At 40.8% G+C, this 25619-nt stretch overlaps 1 protein-coding gene across 1 annotated transcript in view; it reads left to right on the forward strand.

Moving 5' to 3' along the window:
• DMD (dystrophin) overlaps positions 1 to 25619 on the forward strand; it is a 927929-nt gene that overhangs the window by 859396 nt on the left and 42914 nt on the right. Inside the window, exons 64-68 of the mRNA XM_009883534.1 lie at positions 6427 to 6628; positions 10035 to 10120; positions 12701 to 12858; positions 21341 to 21507; positions 23631 to 23742. Coding sequence (XP_009881836.1) covers positions 6427 to 6628; positions 10035 to 10120; positions 12701 to 12858; positions 21341 to 21507; positions 23631 to 23742 — 725 coding nt within the window. The remainder of the gene's footprint in view (positions 1 to 6426; positions 6629 to 10034; positions 10121 to 12700; positions 12859 to 21340; positions 21508 to 23630; positions 23743 to 25619) is intronic.

The raw sequence follows: 25619 nt of genomic DNA on the forward strand, positions 1-25619 counted from the left end.
CAAATTTATTCACAACTTTCAGAAGCAGGAAAACACCCCCACACACACCTAGCTCTGCCTGGTGCATGGAAACCTCTCACCTGAAGGGTCTTCTGCTGCGTGTTTGCAGAAGAAGGAACAAACAAACACCGGTTTGCATGTTCCTTACAAAACCAAAGTGCTGGGTGGTCTGCAGATCTGTCCCTTGCAAGACACAGCAGTGGATAAGAAACAAAACTAACATCCCCTACGTATTTCTTACCTTTATACTCTTTAGCTGGGTATTTTCACTGTGCGCATTACTGGAGCCTTGTCCTGTGTCAGCCCCAGCTTTACATCTCGATGCCAAAGGAACAGGATTGTAGTGTATTGGGGACCGTGAGAGTTTGGGTGAAATAATCACTCCAGAGCTGGAATTGTTAATGGTTTGTTAAGTTGAATCTTGAACCCTGAGGAGCTGTTGCCTTTAAATGAGATCATCGCAGTAAACGTTTAGCTTCATTTTTCCCCAGCTTTTGCTTATGTTCAGAAGTCTCTCATCAACCATACTTTTGTGATGTGCATGTTCTAAGATTTTAATTCTCTCAACTGGTGTATGGTATTCTACCTGTCACTGGAGTTATGTTTCCTTTCCAACTTATTGTAACCTGATAGCTAAATAATTTGCTCGTAGTTTTCTTGGTAGGCCAATCAGTTGCCAAAGCAAGCAGTTTATTAGGTGGTACAGTTTGGGAGGTTATTAAAATATTTTAACGTTCACTATTTGGTATTTAATTACAGGGTTAAGTTTCTGACACAGTTGCAAATGTCTCAACTGTTGATTTACCTCAAGTTTGGATTTGTGCTCACGTGCTTTCTGGAACTGTGTCAAACCTCGATATTTTTAAGCATGTTTACTTTTAGGCTTATAAGCATGGGTAAATTCCACTAGTGAACAGACTTAATTTCTGAATGTATAAAAAATAGAAAAGAAAAAGAAAAAAAAAAAACACCAGTAAGAGAAAATTCTTGTAACGAAAGGTTTCAACCTGAATGCAGTGACAATGAATTTTGATGATCAGAAATACAAACATCTTTCCATGGCACAGCGCTCCTGCCACACTCTTTGTGGAAAGGTAGTGTAAAGAAATTGGAGTGATATGCAGTGAAAGGTATCCACAATCAGTGCAGCGCTGAAGTAGGGAAATAAAATATTTGGAATTAGAAGTTTCTTTAGCTGGCAGTGCACAAGTGTAACTTGTAGCAGGTTTTTATGGCTGAAGTCCAAAACTTTGCATCCTGTTATATCGGTATTACCCTGATTCCTACCACTAAATAATTCTAGACTCATCTTGGACTTCACAGTGTGGAATCGTAGTTACGCACTGAAGTCAGTTCATCTCTGGAGATTACACTTAGGTAGATTTTCTGAGAATGGATGTTTTCAGAGACATGCAGTGGCACTTAGAGTGATTACTTTAGCACATTCTTCATACTTGTATCTAAGCGGAAGTATTTAAGGAATTTGGTTAGCAGTCTTTGTTCTTACAAATATTTTTGCTTGGAGACACCACTGTTGTATTTGTGTATTCTATGATTTCAGTGTCGCTTGTGAACTCAGTTTAATTAGATTTTTAAAAAAACCAAGCAAACAACTAATTTCAAAATTATTTTTTGGCAGTTTGGCACTAGTAGAAATAGAATGCAGTGCTGGGTTTCAGGGCTTCTTTATATAGGCAAAAATCCCTAAATTCCACCTGCAGTAGGTGCTGCTTTCAGCTCTTCCTTTTTATTTTGGTTTTAAAATTGCAAGATTTTAAAAAAATATTTATTATTTTCTGCAAATTTCATAAAAAGCAGAGCCACGTTGTCTGCTGAGGAGCACTCTAAAGATGTGTGCACAATAGAAGGCCTGCAGAAGCGAAGGTGCAGACTATTCCTCTGTGGCAAGAATAGAAACACTTTTAAAAATGAACTATTCTTAGACTTACTTTTCAGTTCGTAAATCAGCCCAATGAACATTAAGACGCTAGGACATTAAACCTGAAGAAGAATATGGAAAATGGTAATCCTTAACAAATAAATGCTCGTGTGTTGTGTTACCTTGGAAGAATCTACTGTGTGGCTCTATCATCCCCACCTTCGAAATTATTGTGGGCATGCCAGGCATAACTATGGCACCTTTTTTTTTTTTTTTTTAAACGTATGGTTTCCTTTGATAATCACATCAAAGCATGTTAACTTTCTTGGTTTGCTACTTTTAAAAGATCTGATCTTCAAGTGCAAACCACATCTGAACATTGTGATGTCAATGAAATGAGATGTATTCACAAACTTTTCTTGGAGATGCAGCAAAAGAAAATATTCGAGAACTTCCGTTTGGGTGCTTTTTTCCTTTAATTTTATATAGGATAGATTAAATATATTTTTTTAATATATCAGCCAACAGCAGCAGGTTACAGAGGAGATGATCTTATGTTCTGGGAACACCATTTATACATTTTATCACCAGTCATATGCTGAGTTTTTCCCAAGTTCAGTATGTGACCTCCACAGTATACTTTATCCTGCCTGTTAATTGTCACTTCTGTCCTCCTGTGCATTAGTTATTCCAGGTTGTTTTTTAACTTTTCCTGCCATCTGCCCACAGGTTGTTGTCTAGTTACAAACATCCTAACTTTTTTTCTCTTGCCTTAGAAGCCAAAGAAATATTTATATAGATGACTTAGATTTCAAAATAAGCTAGAAGCTTCTGCTCACACAGATTTTGGAGTCAGTTTTGGAATTTTAAATAGGAAAGAACAAAAGAGTGGCAGAGAACCCACAAAAAGTACAAATCATATAGTGGTATGGTTTATTCAATTAAAGCTTTGGAAATCACTGAATAGCTATGAATATGCAACTCTTTAATACATATATGACTGCTGGGGCTTGTCTTTGGAAAGTCTGTCATTTAATAGGACCTCCATATTTGCTTTCAGGAAAGAAATACACAATTCTTGGTTCTGGAAGAGGATCCCTCTCCCCCCTGTTTCTTTAATCTTGGTGGGAAAGATGCAGGAGGAGCTTAACGTGGCAAAGGCCAGAGCCACTCTTCTGCCCATAAAAAGAAGTTCCCTAAAGCAGAGTGTGGTGACAAGCACTTTTTGCTTGTTATAAGATGAACGTGTGTTATTAACTTCAAGATAGGACATGAGGTTGATGAAGAGCGGGGTGAAAGGCTTTTCAGAAGTTGCTGCTTATTAGTGGGAAAAGCTTTCACAAAGTGGAGTGACCCATGTTTAGCGGTAGCTGCATATATAATTAAGCTGCCACTCAGATGCCTGAGGGGTTCATTTAATTACCATTGATTCACAGTCTCAAAGGAACTGAGAGTTCAGCCTGAAGCTCAGAGTTAAAGGTGTTGTGAAGGCAGTGCTCTATTTCCATTGTGACTAATAAATTATTAGAAGAAAAGCGTCTTTCTGAGACTCTTAGGAGTGGGTCTGATAAATATGCTTTTGTGGGATATAACACTGACCTTAGAATAGCTATATTTTATATGCTAGTAGGTTAAACATAATATTCCAAAAGATTTTCTTTTAATAAATATCTATATGCTAATGAGTAAAAAGTAAAATCCCAATAAAACCCTGCACAAAGCCACAGATTCAAGGTTAAATTTCTTGGTCTAATAATGGGGATAGCATTCCAAGCTTTCCTATTCACTGTAGCACTGGGTATGTCAGGCCCACAGGATGAAATTTTCAGAAGTCCTTAAGGGATTTAGTAGCAGAAGTCCCTATTGATTTCCAGTGAAATTTACACTCTTGAAATTCTTTTGGTGATTATGAAATCCCAGTGTACTGTCCATGCAGCACTACCAAACAGGCCTGTGTGCATTTGAAGTATTTTTCATCTCTACTAGGACATCAAAGGGTCAATTTCATCCTTGATAAAATAGGATACTCGAGTGAATTTGGCAAGTGTGCCCTTAAGCTGGATGAAGTTCTTAAAAAATTCCTGCACGGGCTTCTGCATTTAGCCTCTGTACATTGGGGTTTTTCTGACATTACTGAGAGATGTCCTTACCAGAACTCAATAAAACACATTTTTGTTCCAATCAGAGAAAAAATGGTCTTATAGTTGGGTCAGTTCATTTCCCAGTTTTGTGACGAATTTCCTGGATTACTTTGGGTAGTTTGCTTTGGGCCAGATCCTGGTCCCTCAAGTCATGTTGAATGATGCTGTACTTTGTGACTGCTCACAGTACGAGCAGGACAAACAGCATCTGAGCTTTAATACCCCCATTGCTCACACCCTGGAAATTCACTACAAGGAATTATGAAGGGTTTTCATGGGGCAGCAGGAAGATCTGCATCAACAGTCTTATTTTTCTGATGTCTTTTGTTCTTACTCCTGTTTTATTTTGTAAACCAACATCCCATAACTGATTTGGTGTCCCCCAAAGTGTGATGCCGCTGTTGATGTTAATATGCACAGACTAACAGCTGAGAAAGGGAAGTTCTGTTTTGCCTTGGGCATCTGAATTTCAAAATGCAACTGACTTAAATTGGAATGAAAATCAAGTTTTTTAATGTCTGTGACAAAAAACTCTGTTGTATGTTGACTGACAAGCTTAAATGTGTCTTACTCTGCGAAGTTATAGAGGTATTTGTAAATGTCAATGCTTTGCAGAATTAAAATGAATAAATTTCAATGGACAAATGATCAGGCCCGGTCAGCATGGGTTTGTAAAAGACAGGTCCTGCTTGACTAACTTCATCTCCTTCCATGACAAGGTGACCCTCTTAGTGGATGAGGGAAAAGCTGTGGATGTTGTCTACCTGGACTTTAGTAAAGTCTTTGACACTCTTTATGGCTTGGATGGGCGTACTTTTCACTGGGTAAAAAACTGGCTGGAGGGCTGGGCCCGAAGAGTGGTGGTAAATGGAGTTAGATCCAGTTGGCGGCTGGTCATATGTGGTGCTCCCCGGGGCTCAGTACTGGGCCTAGTGCTGTTTAGTATCTTTATCGATGACTTGAATGAGAGGATCGAGCGAACCCTCAGTAAGTTTGCAGATGACACCAAGTTGTGTGGGAATGTCAATCTGCTTGAAGGTAGGAAGGCTCTACAGAAGGATGTGGACAGGCTGGATCGATGGGCCATGGCCAATGGTATGAGGTTCAACAAGGCCAAGTCCTGGGTCCTGCACTTGGGTCACAACAACCCCATGCAGTGCTACAGGCTTGGGGAGGAGTGGCTGGAAAGCTGCCCGGCAGAGAAGGACCTGGGGGTGTTGGTCGACAGCCGGCTGAATATGAGCCAGCAGTGTGCCCAGGTGGCCAAGAAGGCCAAGAGCATCCTGGCCTGTGTCAGGAATAGTGTGGCCAGCACGCCTAGGGAAGTGATCATCCCCCTGTACTCATCATTGGTGAGGCCGTACCTCAAGCACTGTGTTCAGTTTTGGGCCCCTCACTACAAGAAAGGTATTGAGGTGCTGGAGCGTGTCCAGAGAAGGGCAATGAAGCTGGTGAGGGGTCTGGAGAACAAGTCTTATGAGGAGCGGCTGAGGGAACTGGGGTTGTTTAGCCTGGAGAAGAGGAGGCTCGGGGGAGACCTTATCGCTCTCTGCAACTACCTGAAAGGAGGTTGTAGTGAGGTAAGTGTTGGTCTTTTCTCCCAAGTAACAAGCAATAGGATGAGAGGAAATGGCGTCAAGCTGCACCAGGGGAGGTTTAGATTGGAAAAATTTCTTCACTGAAAGGGTTTTCAAGCATTGGAACAGGTTGCCCAGGAAAGTTGTTGAGTCACCATCCCTGGAGGTATTTAAAAGCTGTGTAGATGTGGCGCTTAGGGACATGGTTTAGTAGTGTTTTTGGCAGTGCTTGGTTAATGGTTGGAGTTCATGATCTTGAAGGTCTTTTCCAACGAGTCTATGATTCTATAAAATAGGCCATTTAACATATCTGGAACCTTCTTTTCCCTATTCTCACTGGAGGAAAAGTAACAGAGAGGTTAATCCTAGTTCAGTATTACTTGTGGAGTTTGATTCGGTTAAGATTGCTTGACTTCTGTAAGAAACGGACAGCACCTCTCAGGAAAGCTGGTGACGTACTATGTTTAGAGCACATTTGATGGATGCAGTAGTTAAATAGTAGCCTACCTGTAGGAACATAAAACATGAAGTATGTAATTTTTACTTACATAGTAATTAATGTATTTCTATTATATACGATAGCATGATAGGTACTTTGCAGCTAAAAATTAAACAGATTTCACTTTTATAAACACTGCTCTCTAAGACCACAGCTGAATAAACAGTGCACCTGTAGGAACCAGTCCTGCTCGTGACTTTCAGAGGATATAAAATGTCCTCTGGCCAGGCATGTAAGCCAAATAAATTGTTTTATTTACTTTTTGGGTGTGGGTAATACAACCACTGTTTCTCTTCCATCTTTATTGCATGTTTTTTTTCATTTCAACAGTGGATCTCCTGAGTCTGTCTGCTGCATGTGATGCCTTGGACCAGCACAACCTCAAACAAAATGACCAGCCGATGGATATTCTGCAGATCATTAACTGCTTGACCACCATTTACGATCGACTGGAACAAGAGCACAATAACCTGGTCAACGTTCCTCTTTGCGTGGACATGTGCCTCAACTGGCTGCTGAATGTCTACGACACGTATGTATGCGTGCTCTGAACATGGGGTGCTCAGGAGCTTTCCCAGCTGCACAAGGGGAAGGGGAAAGGGGTAACGAGCCGTTTGCCTCATTATAAAATTAATGGTGTGAAACTGAAAAAAACAGTAGTTGAAGTGAAAGTGATGGTTTAGTGGCTGCATTTAGCTGAATCAATACAGCCCTTGGTTAGGCTTACAATCCTAGCTTTATTAAGCTAAGCAATGAGAGAGCTGGAAACCAAATTTTTTTTAAGGGATTTCTGCGTTCAGAGGAATTCTGGGGCTGCATATCCTCAGTACGTCACAGCTTCACATGGCTTTTAAAATTTATTTAGATAAAGGAATTCAAGAGAATTATCAAGAAGCAACAATATGAACACAATCATATAGACTCTTGCATGTATCTGTACTTCCAGATATTAAACCTTTTCAGAGCTGACCATTTGCTATAGCTTTCAATCTTTAATTCTTGTTCAAAGGTGGAAGAGTTTCATCTCTAATCTAGTGTGGTTACAACCCTCAACATTCAGGAGATTTGAGGAATACTTCATCTAAAATTTAATTTTTAAAAGTACACCTATAAATACAACAGAGTAAATTTACCTTAAGAAAACTTATGAGTATTCCTCTTCAGTGGGTTAATGATGTTGCTCATAACACATAGACAAATTCCAACACATTTGTAAGCTAATTTTAGAATAATCCATTATTTTTGTATTTGGGGAATTTCATGAAAAAAATTTCAGTGGAAGTCTTCATTTGTTTTTTAAGGTTCTTATGAGCCACCTTCAGCCAGACATGCTCATTACTGTGGCAGAATAAACATGTATGTATAGAAATGGAAGGACATGGGTCAGTTATTATATTTCCATTGACATTTTGAACCATATCGAAGTGAGTTGCCATAACATTGTTCTTCCATCCACCCTTTATCACAGCACTGAAGCTTCAATGATCACCTACCAAGAAAAAGTACAGATTTGTAGAGTCTCTTCCTGCAGGATCACCTCTGATAAGCCAGTTGCTTATAACGTCTTCTGCAGCAGCTGCAATATCCTGTGAAGTGGATTACCCAGATTACATTATATTTTTATGTAGTGTACCAGTAGTAGGGAATGGGGCTATATTAATTTGAAAGCCAGGTTTTATTCCTTTAATCTGCTTTGACTTCCACAGAACTCTGATCCACTTCTGAAGTATCATCAACTATAAATAACATATAAACAAAGATACCCAGTTAGTGAAAACAAAAATAGATGTGCTATGGATGTTAATCCAGATCAGCCACGTTAGAGGCAGAGAGGGAAATAAAGACTGTTCCACAGGCTGCTCCTAAGCTGGACCATCCGGTTTAGATTTGCCGTGTCCAGTCTAGTTTTCTTTATGTTGCATTGTGCCGAAAGTACAACATTAGAAATTATAATTGGCTGCCTCGAGGCAGTTCCCTAGGTATGCTAGAGAACTGCATATTGCTGGACACAGTGAAACAGGGAGGTGTTTTATGTGTGAGGAAAGCTCGCAGCTATTTTGCTGAAATTCAGGTTTGAATTATGCTGGTAAGAGAGGTGACCTTGGGGTTACATGTGTTTAGTTTTCATTGTAAACTTAATAGGCAGAGATCAACTGAAGTGCATAGCAGTACTGGAGACATTTAATTAAATGTACTGAATCTTTACTTTTCTTATAATTGAAAACTGTCATTTGTAAAGATATTAATCAGATTCACAGTCAATGACTGATCTAATTATGGGCACAGCTCTGCAAATCCAACACGTTTCAGATTTGTTTTAATTGATCAGTCACTCATGCTCATTTGCAGTAGCATGCTAAATTATTGGTTTGACTTGGGAGGAGAGAAGAGTGAACTGAACAACTCATGATTTGTGCAAGTTTCAATTTAATATGCCTTGCAGGGAAATCATCATTCTACATTCTTCTCCAGTATAATTTGCATGAGCCTGGTATTCATCAGCAGGAGTTTCTCAGGGCACAGATGATAATTAATTTGGAAAAGATTTGAGGGAGAGGAGTAAGAAGAGTGGAGTGTGGAAAGCATAGGTAAACAACAACCACTTACTCGTGATGAAAAATGCAAGATTCTTTAGTAAAAGGGTGTAAATTCTAAACTTGGCTTTGTCCACCAGTTTCCGTGTGCACCTTTCATAGGGTTTGCAGGGGAGGGGCGTGGGTAAATGAGCACCGCTGGCTCCTACAACGCTTCCATCGCGTTAAAAACGACAACATGCCTCTTTGCTGAACAGCGCAGCCTGATGCATGACTATGGCATGCCTGTACATGATTTATCTTATTCCCAGTGGTGTTCTTACTGGCGACGCTTCAGAAGTGTTGATAAGGTTCTGCTTCAAAAATGTCATTTTTAGGCATTAGCTTCCTATGTTGTATGTGTCTTCCTTTGCAGTAGATGTTATATATTTGAAATGCTATCAGAAATAAAAGTCTTGGGGGAAGCCAGCAACTGGAAGTAAATTGAGCTAAACCAGATGACTGAGAGAAGATGGGAAGGTTTGTCATTGCGTTGCCTGCAGCGCTGGGAAGGATGTTCTTACCACAGTCATGTTAAAAAGCAAGAGTAATAGCGCGGGCACGTCACAAGGCAGGAGCGAGCGTGAGGGGGAAGGCTGACGGGAGGCAGCGTGGGGACTGGTGTGGAGGCGAACCAGCCCCTTGGCACAGCACGGGACAGGTTTGAGCGCTGCGAGCAGGAGCTCAGGAACCACGCTGTCTTCTTAATGGTGCGACTGCGCAGCCTGCCCTGCCTTCTCATGATCTCTAGGCAAGCTTCATCATTCACCTGAATGTCTCACAAGTGCCTCCCTCACGGCGCGCTGCCGGCGCAGGCTGCTTTTTCGTGCCTGGCTCCTTCTCGAACGAGTCAGGGCAGGGCTGACAGACAGTAAGCAAAGACTTTCCAGAAATGACTGCTGCATTGCTGTCATGGTTTAACCCCAGCCACCAACTAGGACCACACAGCCTTTCGCATTTCTAATTAAAGTGAAGTTAAATTGTCTTTGGCAAAAGGGATGGTTTCCTGTTCTGTCAGGGACTTCATCTTCTCTGAGAACAGCAGCAGTTCATAGAGAAGCCTTTTCAGAGGAGTGTAGGGTAAAGACTCTTTACTCTCACATTTGTCATAAAAACGGAGGTAATTATTTCCAAATGAAACCCTTTCTGGTTGAATTGATACAGTGGCAAAATGCCTGTGGAGCCACAGCCGTATTTTATATTTCATTTCCAGCTTATCTAATAACTGGCCAAAGTATGCTGTGCAACAGGGTTCTGTGTGGGACTTCCTTTATGATGACTACAGTACTGCAGTGAACATCATTATAGTAAACAAATTATGACATGAATGGATCGTATCATCAGCCAATGTTTCTTTTTCATTAGGGGTCGAACAGGAAGGATCCGTGTCTTGTCTTTCAAAACCGGTGTTGTATCCCTTTGTAAAGCACACCTGGAAGATAAATATAGATGTAAGTCAATGCAATTCTTTTGGTTTTAGTTTATGTTCTGTTTTCTTTCCTGATATGTATTGCATAAACATTTAAGTAACATACACAGACATTCTTTTAGATAGTCCAGATGCAAAATGTGTTAATTTGCTCCACCTTTTACTTTGATTTGTTCAGTATGGTTTTAGGTAGGTTAGAACAGTGGTCCCCAAACTTCTTTCATTATGCACCCCACTTGGTAAAAAATTGTTGAGTGTGCACCCCCAATAGATGTATATTTATTTATGAATTACATACATTTACTACTGTACTAATATACTATGTACATTATAAAACTTAAAGAAAAATAGAAATTAGAAAAGGATGAGATAAAAATTAAATAAACACTATTTTTATTTTTTTAATTTAATGTATTAAGAGAACAAAAAAAAATATTTTCTTACCACACCCAATGTATTGTCTTGTGCACACCCTGTGGTGCATCACCCCCACTTTGGAGACCACTGGTTTAGCACACCTTCATACACAGAAATGCATGTCTACAGGGCGTCTTGCATTACAGCATTTTAAAGCATTATTTTTTAAATGTTTTCCACAATGTGGTCAGGGTCTTATTATGTACCTTGTGCTTAAATATAGTGGCTATCTTTAAACAAATATTAAAGGTGGGCAAATTTTGCATATTTTAATAGAACAAATCCTGAAATACTTGAAAAAATTCCACTTGAAGTTTTAGTTTTATCAGACTAATGAATCCGTTCATTAGTGAGGCTAGGATCCAGAAAAGATCTACTGATAAGAGTAGTTCTGAAGAGTAACGTTCTGGTTACATTAACTGGTATCTCTCATTAATGCATTTAAAAAAAAAACCAAACAAACAAGCCAAACACAACAACCTTTAGGATTTGACCCAATACCATAGCTGTTCTTCACCGATTGTTATTATTCTATTCTACTAATGAAAGTTGAAGAACGCTGAAGAGAAACCAGACAGTTCCAACAACAGCATCTGTGCATGACTACGTATAATTGGATCAGACTTCAGGGCAATCACTATGAATGTCACAGTTTAGATCTCTAGATGTTTCATGTGGGTGTTGTGAAAAAGTATTCAGAAAATCTTTTAAGAAAATTGCTGAGTACAGATATTTTTCAAAATGATATTTCACTGAGGATTATCAAAGTTATAAAGGAAAACATTTATTCATATTTTATAGTCTCCTGCAGTGTGTGTGCACGGTAATGCATAACCCCCCTTTCAGGTTGTAGAATACTTAATGTTTTAATGATGGGGAAATTGAAAGCTGAATTGTTTGTGGGAGAGGAAGGAATTGTCTGCCAGGTTGTGGTCTGGCTTCAGCATCCATCCCGAAGTCATAGTGCAATTGCTATTAGTATTGCTGCAAGTATGCAATGAGTCGCACCCCTGATTTTTTTTTTTTTTCCCCATTTATGTGGCTTCTTCAGGCTTGCAGAGTTAATGGAAGGATTTATGCCCAAATTATTTATTATAAAACTAGACTTGGCAAGAGTGAAACTCATGTAATTAAAAAATAATCCTTTTTCTGTCCATTCCTTTATTCCTTTGGAGCAAAACAGGTGTTAAAGCAGTGCTGGGAAAGTTATCTCGAGCAGTGCTGAAGCGCCTTTATAATTGTATCCCTGGTGCCGGGTGAAATATTAAGGTGGCTCCAAAAAAAAGGGTATTATTTTGTTCTAGCCGTCTCTCTTCTTGGCTTTTTTTTTAAACTCTCTGAAAAGTAAGGAGTATTTATTCAGGTCATGTATTATCAAAAGGGATATTACCAAATAAATATTTCAGTTAATGCTAACCTGATTTTTCTTATTATTCTGAACTCTAAATCCTCCTCAATATATGTGTAGTAAAACTAATTCTCACCCAATTAAATTGAGCTTATGAAAGGATAGTAATTCTGTCCTGTAGGATTCTTTTCTAGAATGATGCAGTAACAGAACCTGGCTTCAAGTAACATTTCACTTCAGAAATGAAAGCTTAATATGATGCTAACATTCCTGGTGGATGGCAGGTTCTGTCACACTGTAATGTTTTTCTTTCATTTTAGAAATACTCTTGGATTAAAAGATTATGATATATCAAAGTCAGGGAGCTCTTGTTTTTCAGTTCAACTCATTTGAAAAAGAAATGGGTTCTCTGAGTTCTGTGTTTTTGCTAAGACTTGAAAATGTGCTGTATGTTGTATGAGAATATTTTACCGTTAAACAATATTTTTAAAACATTTATGTTGCTCTGGCTCAAAGATCCTGCTGTTTAGTTAGCTGTGTTATAGAATCACAGCTGCTGTTATCAGTAATACCACAGGTGTTGTGTTATAATAGCCTTCCTTCCAAGGTACAAGCCAATAATGCCATTAAAAATTATCACTAGACTGTTTATTTAACAGAAAAAAACCCCCAGCGTTTATGGGAAGAGAAGCAGCCGAACTCAAGACACTTTTGTGTTCATGTCTGCCAGGGCTGTTGACTGCAGTTGCGAGCCTTTTGAAACGATGTGAAGTGCTGTGCTATTTGCCGTATCCCACTTGTGATGCTTTACCACGGGTGTCCTTTCCCTTCCCGCAGACCTGTTCAAGCAAGTGGCAAGTTCCACCGGCTTCTGTGACCAGCGCCGGCTGGGGCTCCTGCTGCACGACTCCATCCAGATCCCTCGGCAGCTGGGGGAAGTGGCCTCCTTCGGGGGCAGCAATATCGAGCCGAGCGTCAGAAGCTGCTTCCAGTTTGTAAGTTCACGTTTGCTCGCTCTTCATTTTCTGGTTTGTATTTCGCGTCGAGGTAGCCTGCCCGGTCTGAAGAGGATTGAAAATCTGGAAGAAGGATTAGGGTGCTGAGGGTGGTTTTATGGTGGCGTTCACTGGTGTCTTAAACGGTTCCTTTGATCAGATGTATTTGAATTAACCCGTTTCTCTGACCTTGGTGGAAGAAGCCCAGATTATGCTGTTATCCAGACAGCAAATAATTGTCATCAAAGCTTGTATTGTAACTGAACCCTGCAAACAGTTTAAGTCTTTGTTACGGCAGCTCCTGATTTTACAATTATTTATTGCCAGCAGCAGGTGACCATTTATTGCTGCGTGTAGGTGAACAGCAATGGTTAATCTAAATTTTGGGCATATATGTACCAGTAACAACCAGGTGCCCAGGGGAGCGATAGGAAAGGAGCCACTGCCTGCAGTGCTGTCTAGGGTCGAGGAGCACTCCATGAGCTCCTTCGACTGCTTGAGTGGATAATACCAGTTTTCTTTAAAGAGTACTGAAAGAATTCCTGCTCTGTCTGTTGAGGAATACACAGCGAACTGGAGGTTCTTTTTCAAGCTTGTGAATTATTTAATCTGGGGAGGAAGAGAGTTAGGGGAATTATTCATCCTTATCCTAACCACTAGCAGAATGTACAAGATGAAGACAGCTGCTTAATGAAAAGGTAGAGGAGGGGAGGTAATGTATGGTCTGTGATTAACTCTCAATGCTTCTTCTACATTACAATGGAAGAATCACTTTTTTCCCATCCCCTAACTGTCCCTGGGGGATTTTTTGTTTGCCTGGAGGCAGGGGGAATTGTTTGCTTTTTTGCCTGCTGCTCAAGTTTCATTGTGTAGTAGTTTCAGTTCTGTAGTAAGCAAAACACAGCAAGTTTTTTCAATGAATATTAATGTTTGGAAATAGTCTTCTTACAGTGACTATGAAAAGAATCTAATTCTAAAATCGCCACAAATTTCAGTTGTGATGGGACGTTTGCTTTCTGTACTTTTTAAGCTTCTTTTGTCAGGTTAATTCTTCAGGATTCATGTTTTCCCATTTCTGTCATTCATGTCTTGACCTTTTATAATTCTAATCTGTATCTGATGCCATTTCCAAATATGACAGGGCCATAGCCTGGGTGGGTAACCCATGCTGATAAACTATGCATAGCAACTTTGGCAGCCGGGTTAGACCCTGCTGTGGCTTTTGAGCCTCCAGTTCCACGTTGGACTTTCAGGTGAGCCTAACACAAAATGATGTCCCAGCAAATCCATGGTCAAAAGCTAATTTGTGCAAATTACCTTCTTCGGAAGTTAGGACTCACTGGATCCTATTGTTTTCCCAAGAGAATGGTAACGGCACTTAGAATGTTGTTGAAAAACTGATAAGGAAAATTACCTTGGGATCTGACAAAAACATGGAGTTTTTTTGAAAGGGCGCTGACATTCTATGTGTTTATATTAAGAAGAAAACAATAACATTCATAGTGATGGAACACACAAAAGCGGTTTTTATAAAGTAGAAAGAAGACCTTGGAACAAATGTTTGTTTGAATAAAACGGGTTAGCAACATTGTCGTTACAAATGAAGACATGCCAGCAGGCTGAGTGTTGTACCGCATCCAGCTGGAGGCATTTCTCGACACAGCCCAAGCACAACTGGGCATCACCTTTGACATGTTCATAAATCAGAACATCGGAAATCCTGAGATTTCCTTCTCTGACCTGGACTGAAAAATAGGTTTTCTTCTTACCTGCAGTGAGAGGAATTTCATCCTCTCTTTTTCCTCCAGGTGAAGCCTCATTTTAACTTGCAGAGCGGGAGGGTGGTTTCTGACCTGGGTTGTAGCAGAACAGATCATCTTCTAAGAGGACCAGAAAGGGGGAGGGAAGCTCAACCAAGGAGGGGAAATAGAAGCAGGGAGGATGGAGTCTGAGGGAGAGGAGCAGAAACCGAAGTGTAGGGAGAGCCCCGATGGAGGGGAGGGAGAAGGAACTAAGGAGCGGGAAAGAAAAGGGCCACCCTTGATTCGGTAATGATGGTAAGAACAGGATTAGGAAATAACAGCGAGGAAGGAAACAGAAGGGTGGGTAGGTTGAGGCATGAAAGAAAGGTGCAGACAGGAGTGGAGAAGGGAGAAGGAGTAAGACCTTTCCAGGAGAAAGGGAGGAGAGGAGTACAAGGAGGTCCTTTCGGCATAGGATCAGGGATGGGGCACAAGGGTCCTTGGGCTGGGGGGCAGCACAGAGGTGCCAGAGGTGCAGGGAGTGCCCGGGAAACAGAGCGGCTGGAGGAGCTGGACGGCCGAGGGGAGACTGCACAGGGCTCCCAGCGGCCACCTTTTGCTGAAGTGAGATAATTCAATTTTTAAAAATAGTGTGGGGATTCATAGTTTACATTATTGTGTGGAAACTAAATTAAGTCTTTCTTTGTACGCCCACAGTGAGGAATGCTTTTTCGTTTGGGTGGGTTTTTTTTCTTTGGGCTTGTTTTGTTTTTTTTTTTCCTTTCTGGTGATGATAAGCCAGCAATAAATTGCAGTCATGTCAGAGTCTGCAACAAATGCGTGCTTCAGAAATGGCTCTCCCAGCCCCCTTAGGTGAGGTGCCCTGGCAACGGCCTTGTCTGTCTGCACAACAGCAGGAAAAAAAAAAAAAAGGAGGGGGGATGTTTACTGTTCCCGGCTGATAACAGGGGAAACCTCTCCTACGTTTTGGTTTGAAGTGCGAGTCCTTGGGAATGAGAGCTGAAAAGGGTGAGCTTCCCAGCACCGCTGTTGGCAGCAGTCTGTTGGCACTGCCCGATCCCACCGGCGCTGCCCGATCCCCAGGAGCGGGTCCCCTTCCTGCAGGCGGCTGCTGCTGCCACCCCCCTGTTACTCTTCATCCCCCCAGCACCGACTCTTGCTTTCCATAATTTTCCTAATATATGGAAAGGTGCTGATAGTAATTGTTGGGAGAAAAAGGATGTTACTGAACTTGTCTTTCCTAACTGGTGCAGGGGGATGCAATTTCTGCTTTGAGATTTAAAAGAAAAAATAGTTTTAAGTGAGAGCGAAGAGCTTGATCTAACGACCATTTGAAGACTGTATAGTTCTGCCTGGGCTCAAACTGCATCAAAGCAATCGAGAGATCCATGAAAAATTGAGGGAATTCAGTATTACTGCAGTGTGAAAGCACTTTTCTTTTAGTTCTGCCATGGGTATGTTTTTTTAAGTAAACAGGATAGGGAATTGATATGGACTGAAGGACACACGCTCTGTGTTTTAATCACAGTGGAAAATTATTAATATGCTTTCCTTGTATATTGTAAATAGGACCTAGGAATTCACATTGCTGCTTTGGATTAGTTACTATGACATTGGGACTTTTTAAGAAATGTGATGCGAAAACAGAATGCAGCTCGGATGAAAATGTGTCTTGCTGTTTCTCAATAAAATTTTGGATATTTGGTTCTTGGTTATGTATGCTTGGTTATGTATGCTTTCTTCCAAGAGTGTGCTTGGAGTACTTGATATGAAGAAAACAGTACAGATGAAGCTAAGGAGTAGTAAAATATGTACAGTTTATTGATGTATGTATTTTAAAACTTGTTTCATTTCACTTTGACAAAGGAAAGTACTTTAAGATTCTGTGTTGTATAGTCTTCATTTCTAGTTTTGTACTTGATCAATGATCAGGCAAGATCAGCCTGGTTTTTACAACCACTAAACTGTGTCCAAATCCAGTATATTTACTCAGATAAATAAAAGCCAAAATAGGGGCCTGTTAGTCCTTTTAGGTGGAGTTTGGTATTGCAAATCCTGGGCCAGGACCCTGATAGTGACTTTGGCCATAAATGCCATGATTTGAATTGCTTGGACAATTGTTTTGTAAGGAGTGGATTGGATTGCTTTGGTTTTGGGGTTTTTTTTTTAACAGTTAGGAAGTATCAATACTGTGTAGAAATAACTCTATATAGTTATATAGAAGTCTATATGAAAATAACATACAAATACAGCGCTACTGTTGAGGGACTCGATCTCTTTTGAGACATCCAGGCAGCCCTTGCTTCTATTCATAGGATATTTTTTCTGCTTTTGACTCTTAACAGGGGAGAGCTGGCCTGAGGGGAACTAGCAAATCCTTCCTCAAGCTGCTATGCTGTAAACGTCATAAAACAGTAATTCTGGTTTTATTTCAGCATGATTTTGTGAACCTGTGCCTGACTTTGGGAGGCACTCTCGAGGAGTCCTACAAGTGAACTGCTTTAAAGAGCTATTTTAAAATGGTTTAGTGTATGTGGAGTAGGAAGATGGTGTTTTTCAAGTGTTGGTGATATAAAACTGTACGCTAGTTCCCTTCTGGGTTCATGGGGTTTTATTGTATTACGTTTTGCCACAACACTAAAAACATTGACTGGAGTAGTCAGTGCAATCAAGTGTAATGCAAGGGGTCAAAGTGATGATCTTAAGCATTTGCTCCGAGGGTCGAGGCAGATTTAAGCCATTTGCATCACCCAAAGTTACCTTTATAATAATCCTCTCTTTCCTTGACCATGAAACAGCACTTGTCTTGGACATAAGTTAATTTTTGACTTTTGTTTTCTTACCAGCTAGCAGTGGGGAGGACACAAATGTATCGGGGAAGCCATTCAGGAGTGGAAGACAAGCTTGAGCAGGGTTTGCTGTGACTCGTGGGAGACAGGGCTGCTGTTCATGGCTTGCTCTGCATTTTTGAACTCCAACAAGTCACAAGAATTCCATTCCCCATTTTCATTTTGTCCAAAATAATACTTACTTAGCCTAACGTAAAGCTTTCCATCCTAGATGGAAAACACCATCAAATTAACAATGTTAATTTATTTCTAATTAATTTCCTACACTGCAGCTAAACAGAATATAGCTCATTGGAAATGTTACCAGAAATTTGTGCTATATTGTCTGACTCTGTCCAAAAACATACCACGTTGTTCCTGGAACGTCACAGTGGCATTAAGCATATTTCACATTCTGGACAGATAAAGTTAATATAGTATAGAATATTTTTTAAACTACTAGCTGGAAGAGGGGGAAAAAAAAAAACCCAAAAATTCAACTCCTAAGCATTGCATAAAGATGCTAGCACCACCCAACTTCCTATTCCCCTATTGTTTCTGCAGAATAAATACTGAAAAACAGATGTCTGGAACATAATGAATTTGAATATCCCCCATAAAAAAATGTTACTTGTAAGCTGGAAAGGGCTTTATGAATTTTACTTTATGATTCACTGTTATTACCATAAAAATTGGGAGTTGCACAGAAATGGGTTCAAGAGAAGAACCGTTAATATTCTTTACAGCTTGATCTTGTTGGTTCAGATACAAACTGTATGAATTCAGACTTTTTCCCTTATGTAAAATCTTCAGCTGCTGCCTTTACTGGATTTAGAGATTATTAAAAAAATCGTAATAGCGGCTCAGGGAACAGTCGAGAACTGCCTGTCCTATACTGTCTGACCCTGATCAGCTTTTCTCCACGTGGCTTTAAATCTTCATGTAATATAATTCGGAACCAGTTCTGATACATTTTAATGCACCTAATCTCTCTGAGCGCAGGTTTTGTACAGCCAGCGTGCCGAGCTCTGGGTAGGCAGCTATTGGGACTGCTGGCAATCGACAGTGACTGCAAAATTAAAATAGATCTTTGGATGTTACAAAAAGTCTTTCATAGCCGCAGCATTTTCGCTGCAAATTTAAAGCAGCTACAAGTGGACAGCGGCGCTTTGAGCAGCTCATTCTTATTCTGACTGCAGCTTGCACTGCAGCATTTCCGTACACTTTGTGTTTTTCTATTAGAAATGGCATATTAAAGAGATCCTCTTAAAATTTTTTTGAGGCTTAGAGGACCTCTGTACAGAAAGTGTGGTCTGCTGGGCAGGGTAATGATTTGCCAGTGTAGTTCCTGGCTGATGCTTGCTTGACAAGTAAGCCACAGAAAGTCTCTTGCCACCCCCTTTACTGCCCTGGCTGCTAGCTGAAAAATAGACATGTAGATGATCATGTTTCATAAATATGCCTTTCTCTTAGGAGAGTTCTAGAATGAATTTAATTCTGTTGAATTCACTGATGTCCTGAAGCAGAAGGCAGTATGGGATCTTCCGAACAAATTCTGTTGCCAGTGTTGGCTGCACTTCATTGTACTTTTGATTTTCTCTATTTTTTTGTTTTGAGGCGGTTCCTAAATTCTGTAGCTACATGAAAAAACAGAGGAGTAGGATTTCATGCAGATGTCTTCAGAAATATTTCAGTGTGTAGGAAAAAAAAAAAAAAGTCATTACATTTCTTATAAGACCTGTAGTAAATATTAAATTGTGAGGGACTTTATCTGAATAACTGTAGATATGTTGTGGTTTGATGGTTTTACCCCAAACATCAAAAAAAGATGTATATGACTGTACTAGAAATCCATATATGTGGATCTTAAATGCAGTCATAGGAGTCTTTAGATGGTTTCACAGACTAGCATCTCAAGAATGTCCAGACCAAAAAATCTCTTTGTTTCTAATTAACCAAAGTATTGCAGCAGCATTTTAAGTCAATTTTAATGCAATGCATTATTCAGGAGATATTCGGGGGAGGGGGCGAGGTTCCACACCTTTCTTGTGGCCAGGGGTTCTGTCTAGGAAACTTCAAATTTTTCTCAGTCTTCAAGTATTGTTCAGGTAATTTGTTAGTCACCATTATAAACAGTGTTAGCTTTCAAAAAAAAAATACACCAAAAACCACAGAAATAATTGTTTTTCCTTCTGATATTTTTTCTCCAAATTCCTTGCTAGTATATTTAGTTGAATAAGGTTTTAGCTAGGTCATACTAAACTCAGATTTCATGAGAAACTGGAAAAGTAACTGAGAGCAAGCATTAAAAAAAATCAGCGCTCAATCCCCTATTCATCTCGGTCCAGGTACATGATACATTAATGCCTATTATTTATTTAAGTGCTTCAAATAGGTTTGGAACCACAAAGGAAGACAGTCTGCCTTGTGAAGTTTGAAATAGAAGAGACTGGCCCACAGAGGGCTGTATTTGAAACCCCAGAGAAAAAGGAAAGCAGATGATTTAAATATATTCAGCTCATAAATATGCTGTTTCTGTTGGGTATGATGGAAGGAAATGTCTCGAGGAATTTGAATTGGCACGTAGTGATGGCTTAGAGGAATGGAGCGGGACAGTATCATCGCTTCATCGCTTGGGCTGTTCCCTGTGTGGACTCATCCTCCTCTCTCCCGTCCTCCCCACCAGAGCCTTTCGCTGTTTCCACCTGCTCTGTCACCTCACGTTCAGCACTGAAACCAGCTCCCAGGTTCTCAGATAACCAGTTTTGTGCTGCACCACCCTGCACGCCGGACATTCCTTATAAACACTGACTCTATCCCTTCACTGTTTTCCTTAAAATCCCTTTTGATGCACTTTGCCTTTATTCCGCACCGTTCCTTGCAGTGGCTAGCCTGCCGGTATGGTGTGACCTCTACCCATGTAGACAGATGACCGTTGTCCCCCGTTGCCTTGTGTTTCTCGTCTTTTTGCTGTTTCTTTTTCCATACTGTAGGTGCTGCCAAGTAGGGGTGATTATAATTTTTTGGTGTGTGCACATTGCCTGCCGCAGTGGGATTCAGCCATGTGACTGAGCTGCCTCAAAGTTACCGTAGAAGAGATACCTGAAATAATCATAGTGTTTAGGATGTGATGGGAAGGCAGCGGAGAAATGGGACTGCCGGGATGTGTTCATAGGCTCTTTTATTGCTGGCAAAGAGGTGAAAGTGGGAGGTGGTGGAATATGAGGCTCCGTCAGTTGTATTCTGTGGGACAAAACTGTATTGTGTTTGCAGGCGATGACAGGAAATTTCAAGATGATACGGTGGGAAGAGGGATTTTGAAGCATTTAAGGAGGCAGAGAGGTTACATGTTCAACAACAGGCTTGAAGAGGGATTTGAATAATTTCCTTACGCGTGCATTTAGAAAAAAAGGGTGGTATAATAATTAAGGATTTTAAAGAATGAGGAATTCTGGTCAAAAGGCATTCAATTTTTAGGGCTTGGATAACACAAACTAGTTTTAAAATAGGTGAGAAGCAGTGCTACGCAGGCTCAGATGAGAGGGACTGGAAACACCAGCGTCAAAGGTGGTCTTGTAAGGGATGATTTTCACTGTGACAGAGTACATGGTAGTGCTTTCTATTGTAACATGGACTAAGAGAAGGAAAGATTTGAAACATTAATAATAGTGTTCAGTTCCTGTCTTGAAGGCAGGATCCTGGAGATTTTTTTATTTGTTTGGGGGTGGGGGGTGGGGGGGGAGTGAATGACTGGAATGGAGGAGAAGGTGGAGTATATTCCGGGAAAAGATAGAGAGTAGGCAGGAAAAAAAATGGCTTGAACTGTTAATTAGCTGGTAGGAGACAGATCGCTTGTGCTCAGCCCGCGTCTTTCTTCCCCCTGTGTTACAGGGCAACAACAAACCGGAGATCGAAGCGGCCCTCTTCCTGGACTGGATGAGGCTGGAACCACAGTCCATGGTGTGGCTGCCCGTCTTGCACAGGGTGGCTGCTGCTGAGACCGCCAAACACCAAGCGAAGTGTAACATCTGCAAGGAGTGTCCAATTATTGGATTCAGGTACAAGCTCGCTCCCTTTCCGCGTGTACTACTGCTGGGTGGATCAAGAGCTCTGCTTGCGTCCAGGCGAATCACGTGCTTGATTTTATGCATGTTGTTCAGGGAGAAAATAATTGTGACAGGGGACAAGGGAGAGTGACCCCGAGACTGGGTACAGTGATGCGAGAGTTGAAGAGAACAAAAATCATTGATCACTTCAGATATGGCCCTTCCTCTGTGTCCTGCTTTTGCCTGCAGTCCTTCCGTGCCTCAACCAAAATATCAGTAGATTGCACAACTAATACTATTTGCTTTACATTCAATCCGTCCTATACATGCAGTTACATTTTCTGAATTGGGTCCTAATGAATTGCTTTCTGTTGTGGTATAAAGTAAGGAAGTGCCGTGAAAATTCGCAGATGTGTAAAGCTACATGTGCGTTTCTCAGAGAAAGAATGTTTTTGGTGGAACATTAACCTGGAGTGGGGGAAATACTGCTGGTCTATTTAAACATCTGGATCGACACCACGGTTACTATGGCAATGAATAAGTCACTGTGTTGTAAAATGGCTGTGTGTTGGTATGCCTGTTGAGAATCCACTTAACGGCTAAGTAAATACTCACTTTCAATTATGCCTAGACTTGTTTTATCACTTTGCTTCGCAATAGCTGCTTTGTATGGTTTCTGTCCTTTTTATGCACGGTCTTCTTTTACCATTGGCATTTCTCCTTCTATGGTATTGTGTTGTTTACAAAGAGCTTTCTGTAATTTTGTTTCTAAAACCCAGATAGACAACAGCAACAAGCAGTACCACATAGAAGAGCCATCATTTTGCTCTGACCTGGGAGAGCGTGAATGTTGCTTTTATGCGTGTAGTGTGGCAGTGCTTTCTGCTATGCAATTTCACAGGCAGTGGGAAACGGGGGAAATAATGATGGTATTGCTTTGTTTTGAATCCGAGTTGTTCTTCAGTGAGGCTGTTCCTCCAGTCATCTAAATTCTTCTCTTTCTGCTTTTATTCCGCTTCAATATCTTAACTGGGAAATGATAGATATTACTGAGGAAGGGCTAGGGATGGGAGTATTTCAACACATCCACAAAGTCTAATTTTCCCATTCCCAGATGTGGTTTATGAACTACTGAAGTACTTAACACGGTTTTGTATAAACAGCCAAAGACAAGTAGGTGGCATTGAAAAATGCGGCACTTGGAAAATCAAAGGATGGCAAGTGAATGGATAGTCTGTAGTGAGCATCGAGAATTCGGGAAAGTGGACACTGGAGCTTTGTGTTTGCATCTAATTTTACTTGACTGATCTCATCTGTCTTTTAAATTTATATAACAAATCTATTATCATGATAGTAGAATCTGTCTGTCGCAGATATTTTTCTCTGGCTTTGCAAGTCATTGAAACCCTGTGTACACACTTGACAAAAAGATACTGTATTGGAAGGCTTTTAGAAAGCTAATACTGTGCACCTCAGTATGTGTAAAACAATGTTCTTTTGAGGTCATTGTGACTGAACTGCTTCGTGTACTTGGAACAAGACAACCCTTATGCCTCCGGCTCTTTCAAGCACTTCAGCGTAGCAGATACAAAAGTTAGCTGCCTCATAGAACTGATGAGATTAAATAATCGCCCAAAAGTGCATTCGGAGTTTTGCATGGATGGAATGCCATACAGGAAAATTGTTTTGATAGAGGTGCTAGGAAGGACACGGACAAATTCTTGCCTTGAATGCAGCACTTAGGAGTTTGCTGGAGTGACTTGTTGAGGAGGGCATTACTTGAATTTTCCTTCCTCAGGACATTCTGTGTTAGGAATCACAATGAAGAGCAAAAGAATTGAAATTAGCGTTATAAAAAAAAAGCGTGGTGGTGTCTTCCATATATTAGAGAAAGTGATTGTGTAGAAATCTTTGCTGTTGCACAAGGTTAAATTTTTTTTTTGAAGATTCAGATCTTCGATAAACATCTGAGGCAGCAACACCTGTCCCTCAGTGGTAGAGGAGCATTGCCTGGCATTGCACACTGTGTGGCATCTCAGGGAAGAGAACTTACTGACAGAGAAAACTTGAGAAGCTGATATCAAGCATTCACATACAAACCTCTGAAGTCGTGGGTTTTTTTCCTTCTTTTTTAGGTACAGAAGTTTAAAGCACTTTAACTATGACATCTGCCAAAGTTGCTTCTTCTCTGGCCGTGTTGCAAAAGGTCATAAAATGCACTATCCCATGGTGGAATACTGCACACCAGTAAGTAGCTGTTTTACTGACCCTTACTGTCCCTTCTCACGTAGAAAGGGAAAACTTCCTGTGTGCAAGGTAATGGAGCATTTGGGTGGCTTTTCTTTCCCCCCTATAATTAAATCACCTTTTATATACTATACATGCCAGCAATTTCTGATGCTTAGTAAAGGATACTCCAATGGTTTGAAGTAAATTGAAGTTAATTGTTTTTACAGTGCTGTGTCGTAATGGATTATTGTGTGCTAATGACTTGTTCCATATGCAATGCCATTGTTCGCTGTATGGATCCTGCAGGAAGCCTGTGATTTGTGCAAATACTCATTCATATCTTAGGACGCAATGTTTTCTCCAAATCAGTATGAGATTTTTCTTCCTTTGCTCAGCAAGTTGCCACTTCCCTTTTTTTCCCCACACCACTATGATTGCATTTTTAAGCGCTTCAGTATTTAATGGTGCCTTTGTATTATATGATTGCTTGATGATATAAAATACTAGGGAAGTTCTCAAAAGTAGCAAGTTAGATTTCATTTCTGAAGCCTGGAAGCCAGGGTGTTCAATGCAGCGCAATGCAGCTGTGCTGCACTGGTGGTCTGGTGAGGGTCTTCACCCTTGTTTCACAGCTCTCAAAACGATCAGTTTTGTGTAAACATTTCTTTCATACCAGATGGCTGGCAAAGGAAATTCCATATTACTCTCTCAGAGTGCTCCTTTTTCTTTTTGGTCACTCATGACCAGCGCAGAGGGGCATAAATTAGAGGAGCTCTCAATTTGTCCTTCCACGATGCAGCACAACTGAGCTTTCAGACGCCTTTGCTATTTTTTGCGGTGGTTGTAAAGCAGTGAGCTCTCTGGTTGTCGTTTCCTGGTGTGAGGATAGTTCCTACTCTTGTACTTTCATCTGCTGGTCAAATATAAAGCATCAGAATTATAAATGGGCTAGCCACATAGAATTAGATGAATGGTCTTTACAACTTCATCCAAACAAAAAGGCATGGCCAAAATGAAGACTCAGTGTTTCTTAGAAACATAGCAAAGAGAGAGAAAAATTTATTTCCCTAAAATATCACACTAAAGCAAAACCAGTATTTTTGTTAGGTTTAATTTATGGATGTTTATTTACATTATCTACCAACTTTTAGGGTAGCGTTTAAATGGCAGTATTTAATCTGAATCTCTGCAAGCGCAGCTAATGTGCGTTTGCTAGCTTTTTGTCAGTACTCATCGGCCGCTGCTTTTCAGCGTTGTCCCCCAGGGGTTGAGGTTACTGGAAAGGGTGATTTGCCTGAACTCCTGCACAAGTCAGAGGGAAGTGCTGGCACGGCCTGGGCAGGTCTGAACAGACTTCTCCATCGCAGGCATTCCTAGAGCTAACTCTCATGATCTGAGTCGTAGGCAGAGCACCACGTTAGGGCATTCCTTCCAGCTGCAGCTGAATACCTCCTTGCTGAATCGGCTAAGGTTTGGTTTTGCTGTTTGCCGCTCTTATTCTTGCTGATAAGTGACAGGGCAGATTTGTGAATGGTGCGCAGAAGGCACAAAGCACCACCTTGCTACTGTTTCCTTAACCTGTTCATAAGAGGTATTTTGAGGAGAGAGAAATGAAAAAGGATTGTGAGACACCCCCACAGCCTGCAGCAACTCGTTGCAACACAGGGTCCAGCAGGTTTCTGTTCTCCCTAAAAATACAGATGACTAAAAGGCAAACACAGTGTGTGAACAGAAAACTTGCAACCGCATCCAGCTTGCTGGATCAGAATAAAGAACCATTCACAGCCAGTACATTTTTTTGCGAATCCTGAACTCCAGCAGCCCATGCTAATGTGCCGTGCCTGGCTGCACCGGCAGCCCGTTGAATTAGAGAAGGATAAACTGGGAGGGGGGGG

Source organism: Charadrius vociferus, unplaced genomic scaffold (genome assembly GCF_000708025.1).
Source record: "Charadrius vociferus isolate BGI_N301 unplaced genomic scaffold, ASM70802v2 scaffold94, whole genome shotgun sequence".
Classification (NCBI taxonomy): Eukaryota; Metazoa; Chordata; class Aves; order Charadriiformes; family Charadriidae; genus Charadrius; species Charadrius vociferus.